The sequence below is a fragment of the Belonocnema kinseyi genome, chromosome 2 (genome assembly GCF_010883055.1).
Source record: "Belonocnema kinseyi isolate 2016_QV_RU_SX_M_011 chromosome 2, B_treatae_v1, whole genome shotgun sequence".
Classification (NCBI taxonomy): domain Eukaryota; kingdom Metazoa; phylum Arthropoda; class Insecta; order Hymenoptera; family Cynipidae; genus Belonocnema; species Belonocnema kinseyi.
In genome coordinates, this window is record NC_046658.1 from 86,872,782 (window position 1) to 86,886,106 (window position 13,325).

Genomic DNA, 13,325 nt, shown 5'->3' on the forward strand with positions numbered 1-13,325 from the left:
GCTGGAAGCGGGTGCAATTTTTCAGATTAGCACCCGCTCCCGGTGAAATCCTGCGGTTGTCCTTATGACAAATTTTTAATTATATATATATATATATATATAAAGAAGCTAGAGAAGTATGTCAGGACAGGATAGTATGGCGGCAAATAGTTAATAAAAAGAGTGTCAGTAGAGTGAATGACGCCTGAAACAAAAGACCTTGGCCACTAATGGACCCAAGTGGGGAACCTTACATAACGACTTCGTGAGGTTCTTCGCTTGGGGTGATTGCTAGAGAAATTGATCAGCAACCTGGGTCAGAGCAGTGTTGTAATAATAATAATAATAATAATAATAATAATAATAATAATAATGTAATCCTGAAGAATTAAAAAAAATTGGGAACATCTAAAAGAACTTTAATTTTTATTTATTTTTTTATTGAAAAGTTATCCCAATAGCAATGGCTGTACTTTCATTAGTTTAAAAGCATTGAAGAATAAAGAAAAAAGTTATTTCCTTGGTCATGGACCATGAAATAATTTTTTCAATTTCATCCCAAGATTTAAAAAATTTAATCGAATTTGTATCCTTATCTTGAAGAAAGGTAATACGTAGGTAATATATTTATACATTGAGAAGTGAAGGGAGTAAAATTGAGGCCTCCAGTGTAACACTCTTTACGAGGGCAGGTGCTATATCACTTTTTTTATTACTCACCCCTTGTTCTTTATCCAGATCCGGCTCTGAACATCAGCAAAATCAGGGTTTTATTTCAAATGAAAATCTCTTTCCTGACAAATAACTGTATAATCTTTTTTACTTCAGTAAAAACTGCTTTTCTGATGTTTCAGGTCCCTGGAAAATTTCATTGTCTTACTGCTAATAATTTAGTTTAAAATTGCTTTTTAAAATAAAATATTCTTATTATATTATTATTACTATTATTATAATACCATTAGGCTTAATCCCTTTCGAGGACTTCTTATTTAATCAATACGTTCATTCTGCAACAACGCTCCGACACATGTCGCTGAACAATCTATGTAGCAATCACCCCAGGTGAAAAGCTTCATAAAGTCATAATATGCCATAGATCAAATAGAGTGATATAGAGATAGAGAGGGAGAGTTAATGTATAAGTTATTTGAAATAATTTGAAAATCAAACATCTAATTGCCATTTTATTTTTTTCAGTGGAGGCATGGCGGGGCAGCATTACTGCCTGCGCTGGAATAATTACCAGTCGAATATGACCTCTGTCTTCCACCAGTTACTACAGACGGAAGCTTTCGTTGACGTCACCCTGGCTTGCAACGAGGCATCCTTAAAGGCACACAAGGTAGATAAGATAAGAGAGAATGAAGATTGTAATTTTATATTTCGAGTTATTCGTTTTCTCAGGGTGGCCACAGGTTAGGAAAAGTCTTGAAATGAGGGAAAACTCAGGGAATTTTGTTGGTCAGGGTAAATTCAGGGATTTTGAAAAGCAAGATTGCAAAAATGAAAAAATTTCGGTGAAAAGCAATTTAAGTAACAGTCAATAACAATCAGTACTACCACACAGTCATTTTTAGTATTTTTTTCAAATCACTTTTTAGAGCTTTTTTTTAACGAAAAGATAACTTTCTTTAAAAAATTGAACTGATGGTTTAATCAATTTGAACTCAGGTATGCGCATACATGTTTTTGAATTCTCTTTAATTATTTTGAAATAATTTAGGGTTTTTTAAAAGATTCCGGGAAACTTTTAATAGATTTCAGTAATTGGTAGACACTTCAAAGGATTTTAAATATTTTAGGGTATTTTTAAACGTTCCTAGGAATTTTGAATAGATTTCAATACCTTGAAGGGTTTTCAAAATATTTTAAAGAGTTTATGGTATTTAAAAGAATGCAATGGAATTTTCAAAAGCTTTGCAAATTTTCAAGGGGTTTCAAAAGATTTCAAAGAATTAAAAATATTTTAGAAAATTTGAAAAAATTTCAAGACATTTTCAATTGCTTTATAAAGTTTCAAGATATTACAAAATATTGCAGAATATTTGAGATATTAGGGAATATTAAAAGATATGCAGAAATTTTGTATGGGTTTTAATAATTTTGAGGCATTTCTAAGGATTAAAGATATTAAAAATAAAAAAGATCAATTCTCAAAGAAAAATATAATAGTTGATATTTCAATCAAGAAGAGATTTTAATTTTAAATGAAAATTGTCGAATTTAACCAAAAAGACGAATTCTTAATGAACAAATATAGTTATTTTAAAGACACTATCTGTGTTTACGGAATTTCCTGTAACTTTAGCCCTGAAAAAGCTGGAAAATGGGTTACAGATATGGAAAATCCCATAACCATAGGCAGAGCGTATTTTAAATAAAGAACAGTTGAATTTAATCAAAAATTACAAATTTGTAACAAAATAGTTGAATGATAACCCAAAACAGATTAATGTTTAAACAAAATGCTTTTCCTTAACCAAAAAAGATCAAATTTCTACCAAGACAGTTGAATTTTGTAGTCGAGAAAAAAATTCTCAAGAAAAGTGTTGAATGTAAAACCAGATAAAAATTTCAGTTGAGAGAGAAAAGAAGTTAATCAAATTGTTCAAATTTCAAGGCAGAAAAGGCGAACTTTTTACCAAGCAGTTGAATTCCTAGGCTGCCAATATGAATTTTCAAACAAAAAAATATGTATAAGTTTTAAATAAATAGTTGAGTTTTCAACAGAATAGAATATCAACTAAAATAATAGGTTTTTTTCACCGAAAAAGAGGACAAATTTGTAACAAAATATTTGAATTTTTTAGTCAATGTAAGTTTTGAACAAAAAATGGAATAGTCATAACTTCATTTGAAAAAATTAATTTGCAATAAAAAAAGAAGATTTTCAAACAAAGTATTTCATCTTTAAGCTTAAGTAGAGAAGTTTATACTTAATGAAAATAAATTCTCAATCAATAATTTATTAATTAAATTTTCAACTAATAGCGATTATTTTTCATAAAAAAATGGATTAGTAACATTTTCAGTTAAGGGTATTAATTTTCAACTAAAAAAATAAATTTTCAACAAAATATTAGTTAAATTTTTCGTAGTTTTTGAACGGCCTCTTATAAAAGATTCTATACTAAAATTCTATATTAAAAATTTTACAAGATTGCAATTTTAGTTTTCAAATATTAATGGTTAGGAAATATGAAAAATAAATTAGGAGGAAATCATTGAAAAGTCATAAAATTTTGAAAATAAAGTTTTGCGGCCACCCTGATCTTTCTCTATTGACTTGTTTTGAGTGTTGATTACAAAACTCGTAATAAAAGTAACTTTTTTTGTAGGTGGTACTTTCAGCCTGCAGTTCCTATTTCCAAAAACTGTTACTTTCCAACCCCTGCAAACATCCGACCATAATTATGCCCCAGGATGTCTGCTTCAACGATCTCAAATTCATCATCGAATTTGTCTACAGAGGAGAGATCGACGTTTCACAGGCAGAACTACAGGTAAGGATAACACTCTTTTTTTAGCGATTACACTTTTACACTTTCTTCTACTATTTTGAAAAAAGGACACTAATGACACTATTTTCTCTCAATTGAGCTTTTTCTATAAAACAGTTAAGTTTTCAACCAAATAGTTACCTTCTCAACCAAAAAGAGTAATTTTAAACACAGAAAAAATAAATGTTTTACCAAAACAGATAAATTCTCCAAACAAAATACATACATTTTTAACCTAATAGTTTGAAATTTTATAGAAAAAAAGATCTATTTTCATAAGAATACAGCAGTTAAATTTTCATACATATAAAAGAATTAATTTACATACAAAAAACAAACTTTCTATAAAACCGTTTACTTCTGTGTCAAATAGTTCAATTTTCTACCAAATTATTGAACTGTTACGCCAAAAGATTAATTTTCTACATGAAAGTTGAACTTTCAACCCGAGAGTATATTTTTAAACAAAAAAAGTTAATTTTCAACCAATCAGACGAATTTTCAACAAAGAAGATTAATTTTCCACCAAATAAATAACGTTTTAACCAGTTTTTGTCCTCCATTAAAACAGATTAATTTTCAGTCAAACAGTTTCGTTTTTAACAAAAATCTATTTTGGTTGAGGGCTTAACTAGTTTGTCAAAAATTCGTCTTTTTGTGGATAATATTAATCTTCTTGATTATAAATTGATATTTTTTAGTTTAAAATTCAACTGGTTTGTTGGAACTGTAGTTATTTTCTTAAAAAGTCATATTTTTTGTCAAAAATTAAATTGCTTTGTTGAAAGCTGGTCTCTGTAGGTAGAAAATTAATCTATTTTGGGTAAATTCAAATGTTTTCTAGTTTAAATAGGATATCGCTTGGTTGGAAATTATACCATTTTGTTGTAAAAAATCCAACTATTTTTTTTTAAATTTAATTATTTTGTTGAAGTAGATCTATTTTGAAACAAAATTCGATTATTTGGCTGAAAAATGTTTTATTTTGTTAAAATTTCTATTGTTTTGTTAAGAATGGAACTATTTAAAAAAAAATTAAATTATTGTATTAAAGTTATCTTTTATGGTAGAAAAGACATCTTTTTTTGGTAGATCATTCAACATTCTTAGTTAATAAATTTAATTTTTATGTTGAACATTCACCTATTTGACTGAAAATTATACTGTTTTTATTTGAAGTTTAATCTATTTTGATTGAACATCCGACCATTTGGTTGAAAATTTTACTATTTTGTTGAAAATATAATTGTTTTGTTAAAAATTAAACTATTTCTTAATATAATTATTTCGTTGCAAATTAAATTATTTTGTTAAAGTGATCTGTTATAGTAGAAAAGACATCTTTTTTGGTTAAAAATTCATCTTTCTTGGTTGAGAATTTACTTTTTTGTTGAAAATTCAGTTGTCCTCTAAAAAAATATTCTTTTTCAATTATAAATTTATCTTATCGGTTGCAATTCGACTGTTGTTGTTTGAAGTATAATCTATTATACATCTATTATACAACTATATGCATAAAAGTTCAACTATTTTGTTGAAAACGATATCTACATCAACTTTATGTATACAAAATTTATTCCCCTATTTGCGTAAAAAATTACCCTATTTTGCCTGTTTTATATCATTTTGGGCTGTGAAGTCTATATAGAATTATAGATATAGAATATGATAAGGGTAGAACTTTTGACCTACGGTGCTACGGGTACAAAGATAAAAAAAAAACAATAGTTTACCCTATGTTGCTATTGAAGGATTCTACAATTTAAGGATATGGACTTTAAACATTTATTTCAACTCTTAAATACATTTTTTCATAATCTTTTAATTAGCGTTCTCCATTTGATAATAAAGAATATATACTACGATTCTAATTTTAGTAACAAATTTAGAATTTACTACATACGGTGACCCGATGGTAATCATACCTTGGGAAATATTTATTACCAACAGTAGATATCTGCATTACCGACCTAGGATACTCAGGATTCGCTCGATAACGTACTTTTCGCTTGTACCAGATGGCGCGCAAATTTAGATTTAAGAGATGGATAATATCGGCTCAATTCGTTTAAACTCGTGCTTCCGTTCGTCTTTATTTTTACAAAAAAGTGCCGTGCGGTTTTTCTCCCCTCAAAATCGCGGACGACTCTTTTTTTTATACTATAAAATAAATGACACGTTTAACAGTCGACATCCCTCCTTGTTTTTTTCGGGGAATTTAATTTTTGAGAAGAAATTACTTTCGGCTTTTGTTTCATTAATATTGACCTTTCTGTACGGTTTCTACAAGTCGCATTTCATATGTATGTACTACTGCATACATTGAAGTCGAGTCATGTTCATTGAACCTGTCCATCAGTCAAGAGGTTAGCTATTTCATTACATACAAAATTTAAAAATTGCGCTTGAAATTTACATTATTAAATTATTTTTAATTTTCTAAGAATTGCGCGTTTATTTATACTTTGGGAGTTAGGTTATGCAATTAGGAGCATATAAAGGAAGATTTTTTATTCTAAATTCTTAATTTATAAATTTTTGATCACAATAGAAAACAGCCAAACAAAATTTGCACGTGACTTAAAATAGACTCTATTTTTTGTGTTTCAGACTTTTATTTTACAGTTTTTTCAACCCGGTGTATCCCATTTTATGCCTTTTATGTTCCGGGCTTTCCTAGGGATAACCAATGGGGCTATTCTGCAAAGGATAAAATTGGATACCTCAGGGATATTTAGAGGATATCCGGAATGTCTATGGAAGGTTTCTGGGATATTCAGATATTCCACGTGACATATACAAGAATGCTATGATACTATTTGGGACATTCGAATATCCAAGAAACGTCTATAGGCATCGGATATTCCGATAGGTCATCCCTGGGATATCCCTGGAACAACCCGGAAGATCTATCCGAAAATCTATCTGTTTCACTTGAAGATTCATCATTTCAATATAAAATTTCATATTTTTTTGTGAAAATTTTACTATTCTGTCAAGAATTGTTTTTTTTTTTTAAACTGAGCATTTTTGTAAATTATTTGTAAAATTGAAATTAATATTCTCATTCTTATCGTATAACTCGTAACTAATTTTGGGATAGAGCTAAAGGCTAACTTTAAACGAAAAATATTTCATATTTAAATTATTTATCTAACAATATTATTTATTTATTCACAATTTTGTAGAATTTTTATTCCTTGACATATTCTCTGCAAGTCCCTTTTGTAAATTTTTATTTAAACAGTGTTAAATAAAAAAATTTTTGTTAATAAACATAGAAGATGGTTGAGGCTCAACGTGCTTAAGTTTTCTTCCAAAATTAATTCGGTTAAAAAAAGTATGAGAATGTCGTCAATTTTATAAATCCTTTTGAACAATGCTTTGTCGAGCTTGAGATAGCTAGTAAACATATTTAAATATTGATTTAATTACTCTGTTTTATCATTTTTAAATGAAATATTATTATTTGAGAAAGAGGAGGAAGACAGAAATCACTGGATCTGAAAACCGAACAATTACTGCGAAATGACAGAGAATACATTTTTTTGTTTCTTTGCTTAAAAAATTAATTTTCAAAAATGTTGTTACTATTCGATAGTCATGAATACGTCTTTAATTATGAAATTGTTTAATTCGTAATGCCTCATATTTAATGCTATTTAATTTTAATTACCTTAATTTTGAGCGTTACATACATTTAAAAATGTATAATTTTTCGAATTATTGTTTTCGGGACATTGTTAATAATCAGGGTGGTTGCAGGTTAAAAAAATTTTGAAATTCATGGAAAAGTCCGGAAATTTTGCTAGGCAAGGAAAAGGCAGGGATTTTGAAAAAAGAATTGCAAAAGTCTGAGAATTTTATAATAACACAGTCAAGAATAATAAATTTAAAATAAAAATTGACATAAAAGCTTCCTTATTCAAAATGTTATAAGATTAGAATTCTGGTCTTTAAATATTAATGATCAGGGAAAATGGAAAAATAAGTCGGGGAATTTTGAAAATTAAGTTTTGCAGCTACAGTATGTATTCTATGATGTGCAAATGTAGAAACGTTTTTTTAGAGCCTACTACCTTTAATATAAACAATATCAAATTTGATATCTAATAGATTTCTTTAAATTTCTTGACCAAGAAAAATATTTTTATAATTTCATATTTTAATAATTACTCTTCTCATTTCTCTAAATGGTAAGCTAAATTTTGTGTTAAAGCAGATGGGTAAATTGCACTTCCTTGAAATTATGAAATTTCTAAATTCAAATCGACAGAAAATAATAAAATCTTCATCATAAAGCTTTAGAAACATGGAGATTTTTTTTGTCACGGTTTTTATATGTTTATCAATTATTTTCCTCTTTTTCGAGTCCCGGCGGTTGTCCTATATTCCGTAAATCAATTCTGGTCGTCCTATTAAAAATTATATTTAAAAATAAAATTGAGATTATGGATTATTTTTTAGATTTAGTACTGTTTGGATTGAATATTTGTGTCTCGCCCACCCCGTTGCTCGCATGTGCGAAAATATGCGAGTCGGCTTTGAGTTTCGTCATTTTGGCATTTTTTTCTTTCGCTCCGCAGTCCGCCGGGCGCGACGTGCTGGCACGCAATGCTACTCAAGCTGTGATTGGCGCTCCTCACAATGGTGGTTGTGTTCCACACTCGTATCCGAGTTGCTCCCAGGATTCCTTGCAAAGCCAAACCATAGAATGCATAGCCAAGCTGCAACGAAATTCCACGTAGACTGGCTGAGTTTTCAAGTAGTAGAAGTATTTTCGAACCATCTAAAGATTATAAAGTCTAATTCTAAGACAGAGTTCTGTAGTAACTTGTTACAATTAACTAAGTTACTGAAAAATGACGTTATTTGTAACTTGTAGTGTAACTTCAGTACTATTTTAAAAAGTAACTTGGAACGTAACTTAGTCACGATTTTTGCACTAACTTGGATCTGTAATTTCAGTTACTTTATGTAGAAAATTAATCTATTTTGGTTCAGGATTGAGTTATTTTGTTGAAAATTCGTGTATTTTTTTTAATTCAACTATTTTGGTAGAAAATTCAACTATTTGCTTGAAAATTAGAATTTTGTTGAAAATTCATATTTTTGGTTTAAAAATGCAACTGTTTTGTAGAAAATTGGTCTTTTTGGTTTGAAAATTCAACATTTTATAGGCATTTTTTCTTTCTGTGTTAAAAATTCGGCTTTTTTATTTCAAGATTGTGGTAAAAAAAAACCTTTTTTTTGTTGTTGAAAATTGAACTATTATATTTTTCATTAAGAATTCTTCTATTTTTATTGAAAATTCATCTATTTTTTGTATTCAACTATTTTGGTAGAAAATCCAACTATTTGATTAAAAAGTAACTTTTCTGTTGAAAATTGACATTTTCAGTTTGAAAATGCAACTCTTTCGAAGCGTAAACATCTCGTTCATTGCAACTCGAGAGGAGGCCCCTCCACTTCACCTATCTGTATAAGGTGGACTCACAGTACATTCCCGCTTCCGCTCTCATTGGCTATACGCAATATGACAATCAGGGGTGGGAGTTGGGGAAGTTGCGATAGACGAATATCTTGGCTTGCAATAAACGAGACTTGATTGCAAGTAGAACTACTTTGTTAAAAATGCAGCTGTTTGGTTGACAAACCATAATTTTAGTTTAAAATTCACCTCTTTGGGTGAAAATTTAATTATTTTGTTTCAAATTAATTTTTTGTTATTGTTTAGATTAAAATTCATAATGTTAGTTGAAAATTCATCTCTTTGGTTGAAAATTAACTATTTTGTTTGAAATATAAAGAATTAGAAGATTTAAAGAAAGTTAAACTATGTACTTTCTTTAGTTTTCCCCTCCTATTCTCGTTTTTCCACTTAAATGCGACCTTAGTTAATAGAGACCAATAAGAAAATTTTAACTAATTTTGCTTGAACGTTCACTGTTTTCAGTCGAAAAGTCTACGAATAAATTTTTGGTTAAGAATTCATCTTATTTGGTTTGAAAGTGAATTATTTTGTCGAAAATTTAACAATTTTGTTCGAAACTCACACTTTTTGGTTGAAAATTCAACTGTTTTGTTAAAAATTCATCTTAAAAATTCAACAATTTGATTGCAATTTTTTTCTTCCTTGATTTTCGAATTTATTTTGGTTGAAAATTCAACTATAAAAATTTCACCTGTTGTTTGTTAAAAATGCATCTGTCTGGTTAAAAATTAATTCGTTTCAGTTGAAAATTAACTTTTTATGCTAAAAATTCAATTGTTTTGTGAAAAAATGGTACTTTTGTCCTAAAAATTTAACAATTCGGTAGAAAATTTAACTATTTGGTTAAAACCTTAAGTATTTTGTTAAAAATTCGTCTTTTTTAATAGAAAAACAAATTTTTGATAGAATTTGTTTAACTGAAAATTTAACAGTTTTGCTAAAATCTCAACTCATTGTTAGAAAATTAACTTTTTGTTAAAAAGTCAACTGTTTTATGGAAAATTCGTATTTTTTGCATGAAAATTCAGCAAATTGGTAGAAAATTTAACTATTTCGTTTAAAATGTATGTATTTTGTTAAAAATTCGTATTTTTTAATTAAAAATCCATTCTTTTATTAAAAATGCAACTGTTTGGTCGAAAATTAATCTATTTTTGTCATTATGTATTTATCAATTCGCGCGCGTGCGTTTAGGCTTTTAGAGCTATACTGTAAAATATTTTGGGCGCTCGTTCAGAAATATTTCTAATTTGTCTTTGAGAGCGTTGAGGAGTGCTGTTTCCAATTTAAATTCAATGTAAGAAGTATAGTAAGGATGAACTTACGAAGTACAATTTTTAATAGTTGAACAATTTTTAATTCCGAATATTCAAAGTCCGTGAAAATTTCAATTCTGTTATCATTTTTTTAAAAAATAAGGAAAGTATTAATTCTATAGTGGAATCAAATATTTATAAAAAATTAAGTAAATTAATTTTTATTATTGGCATGCCCATAATTGAGTTAAGGTGCCAATAATTGGTGCCCTTCTCATAAAAATTATATATTTTTTAAAGAATTTTTTAATTACTAACCAAGTCAAATGTTCTGTTATTCTATTATTAAGCTCGTACAGTTTTCTGTTTTATAACTTATCTTCACAATAATTGTATGGATATTTCACTTATATATTTCCGCAATCTTATTGATTAGGTCTAACTAACAGTTTATTATTCTCAAATGTTTGAAAATCACCCTTAACTTGGTCGAATTTAAACTTTCGTCTTTCAATTTTAAATCCTTCAACATTGATTAATGTTTGTTCCAAATGGAGAACGCTTAACGAGATTTGATTCGATTTTGTTGAAGTGCATAATACAATTCCAATTTCCAATCTGAGGGCATGTACATCTTTTTCTTTCTTTCGTCCTTTCCTTTTCTTCTCTTCTATTATATTCGCATTTTCTTCCAACGATCTCTAAGTCCTCTAAGGTCTCGACTCTTTCCGGAAAAAAATTGGTTCCGACGACTGACACAGTCCTTCGACTCGTTCCCTGCTGGCTGCTGTCCTTGACACGGGCGTACGGCAGCGGCACACACAGCTTCTTCTTCTTCGCCTTCTTCTTCATATGAATGCATGCATGAGTACAACAGAGAGTGGATTCGAGAGCAAACACATGTCGAAAGCCGGTCGCCGGTTTTGCTTTTCTCTTTGCTTCGTACGGGTTTCGGCCGCGCGACCACAACCAGACTCAATCTTGTTCGTAATAAGAGGCCTCTACTGTGCTTTGTGATTAGTCATTAATGCCATGCAATAAGGTCGATGATAAGTAATCTTCTTCCTTCAGCCTCATCTACCCCAACTTACTTCCTCCTCGCATCGAAGAAGCGAAAGACGGGAAGGAAAAGGAAGTGTCAAGATCTTCTTAAAGACCTTTCCTGCCCCTAAACACTGCTGACGATTACATCACTACGTCTGTCCGAAAATTATCCGTCCTTATGGTGTACCAGGAGTAAGAGTTGATCCTGGTCAATGGATATGATATTTCCTTCAAAGTACTCCTCTTTGGAAGCCATAACCTTATTGTCTTATATTCTCCTCATTTACTCGTTGGAAGCCAGGTCAGAACTATATGGGGGCTGTTTCAGTTATTTAAGGCCGTATTTCACCAGAAATTGCTGAATAAGTTGCAATTAATAGGCAGGTGGGTTTTCGTAGTAAAGGATCCAGTCGCCACTTTTAAACAAATTATGCCGTTTCCTTCTTATTGCGTCTCGTAATGTCTTCAGAACTTCTTGGTAATACACTGGAACCGCGTTTATATCCGCCGTCCTAGAATGTGAACATTCACTTGTACCCTCCGGGAGGGATATGAGCGCGAGAGGATATAAGTGAGAGAGGATATAAGTGCGGTTCAAGTGTACTCTTTGTGTACCTTCTGACCTGTTCGAGTGTATTCATGGCGCACAACACCTCCTTAGTTGAAGAAAACAGTGAGCATTGCCTTGATTTGTCCTTTGCGAGCCTGCTAGAGAGGTACTTTAAGCTAGCACCTCCACAAACGAATTTTTGAATTTTTCATAGCTCAGAATTTTGGGCTTTTTTGAACTGCAATAAAAATTTTTGGGCTCCTTTACTTTTTTCAAAAAATTAATTTTCTTGTGGTGGTGCCAGCTTACATTAACCCAGCACCTCCACTTCTTTAAATCACTAAATAATAAAAATTCAATTACACCAGAATTTTGCGCTTTTTTTGGGCTCTTAAAATCCGCAAAAAAAATTTTCCCCAAACCAACCCTTAACTTCCAAAATCAACCCCCTTCAAAGAATTGAAAATTTCCAGTAATTCATTAACGGGATATTTTTGGGCTTTTTTTGGGCTCCCAGAAAATACCCACTTCGATTTTTGGGCTCCAACCCTTACAGTACAAAATTAACCCCATTGTAACACGCAGATATGAAATTGTCAAAAAATGACTTTTATTAAATTTTAGAGCTTGAATAAAGTCTGATTTTTGGGCTCCTCGAAAATACACACTACGATTTTTGGGCTTCAAACCTTAATGTAAAAAATCAACCCACGTAGATACTACTTAGTCCAAAAATCAATTTTTCTAGAATTTTTCAATGTTAATAGAGTCTCTGATTTTTGGGCTCCTCGAAAATACCCAATACGATTTTTGGGCTTCAACCCTTAACGTAAAAAATCAAACCCTCTCTACCACGTAAATACAACTTTGTCTGTAAATAAATTTATGTGGAATTTTTTAATGGAAATAGAGTCTCTGATTTTTGGGCTCCTCGAAAATACACGCTAAGATTTTTGGGCTTCAACCCTTAACGTAAAAAACCAACCCCTCTCTATCACGTAAATAAAACTTTGTCTGCAAATAAATTTTTGTAGGATTTTTTAATGGAAATAGAGTCTCTGATTTTTGGGCTCCTCGCAAATACCCGAAACGATTTTTGGGCTTCAACCCTTAACGTCAAAAATCAATCCCTCTCTACCACGTAAATACAACTTTGTCTGCAAATAAATTTTTGTAGAATTTTTTAATTGAAAAAGAATCTCTGATTTTTGGGCTCCTCGAAAATACCCGATATGATTTTTGGCTTCAACCCTAAACGTCGAAAATCAACCCCTCTCTACCACGTAAATACAACTTTGTCTGCAAATTAATTTTTGTAGAATTTTTTAATGGAAATATAGTCTCTGATTTTTGGGCTTCTCGAAAATAAACGCTACGATTTTCGGGCTTCAACCCTTAACGTAAAAAATCAACCCACGTAGATACTACTTAGTCCAAAAATCAATTTTTCTAGAATTTTTCAATGTTAATAGAGTCTCTGATTTTTGGGCTCCTCGAAAATA

At 30.2% G+C, this 13,325-nt stretch overlaps 2 protein-coding genes across 5 annotated transcripts in view; both read left to right on the forward strand.

The window, feature by feature from the left end:
- LOC117167026 (protein bric-a-brac 2-like) overlaps positions 1–13,325 on the forward strand; it is a 132,201-nt gene that overhangs the window by 55,963 nt on the left and 62,913 nt on the right. For all 4 annotated transcript variants that reach the window (XM_033351582.1, XM_033351579.1, XM_033351577.1 and 1 more), the window contains exons 2-3: positions 1,177–1,321; positions 3,318–3,482. In XM_033351582.1, coding sequence (XP_033207473.1) covers positions 1,184–1,321; positions 3,318–3,482 — 303 coding nt within the window. In that variant the 5' untranslated portion in view covers positions 1,177–1,183. The remainder of the gene's footprint in view (positions 1–1,176; positions 1,322–3,317; positions 3,483–13,325) is intronic.
- On the forward strand, positions 5,679–8,379 carry LOC117167027. Its single transcript, XM_033351583.1, has 2 exons — positions 5,679–5,845; positions 8,066–8,379. The coding sequence occupies exons 1-2, from the start codon at positions 5,815–5,817 to the stop codon at positions 8,362–8,364; spliced, it is 330 nt and encodes a 109-aa protein (XP_033207474.1). The 5' UTR covers positions 5,679–5,814; the 3' UTR covers positions 8,365–8,379.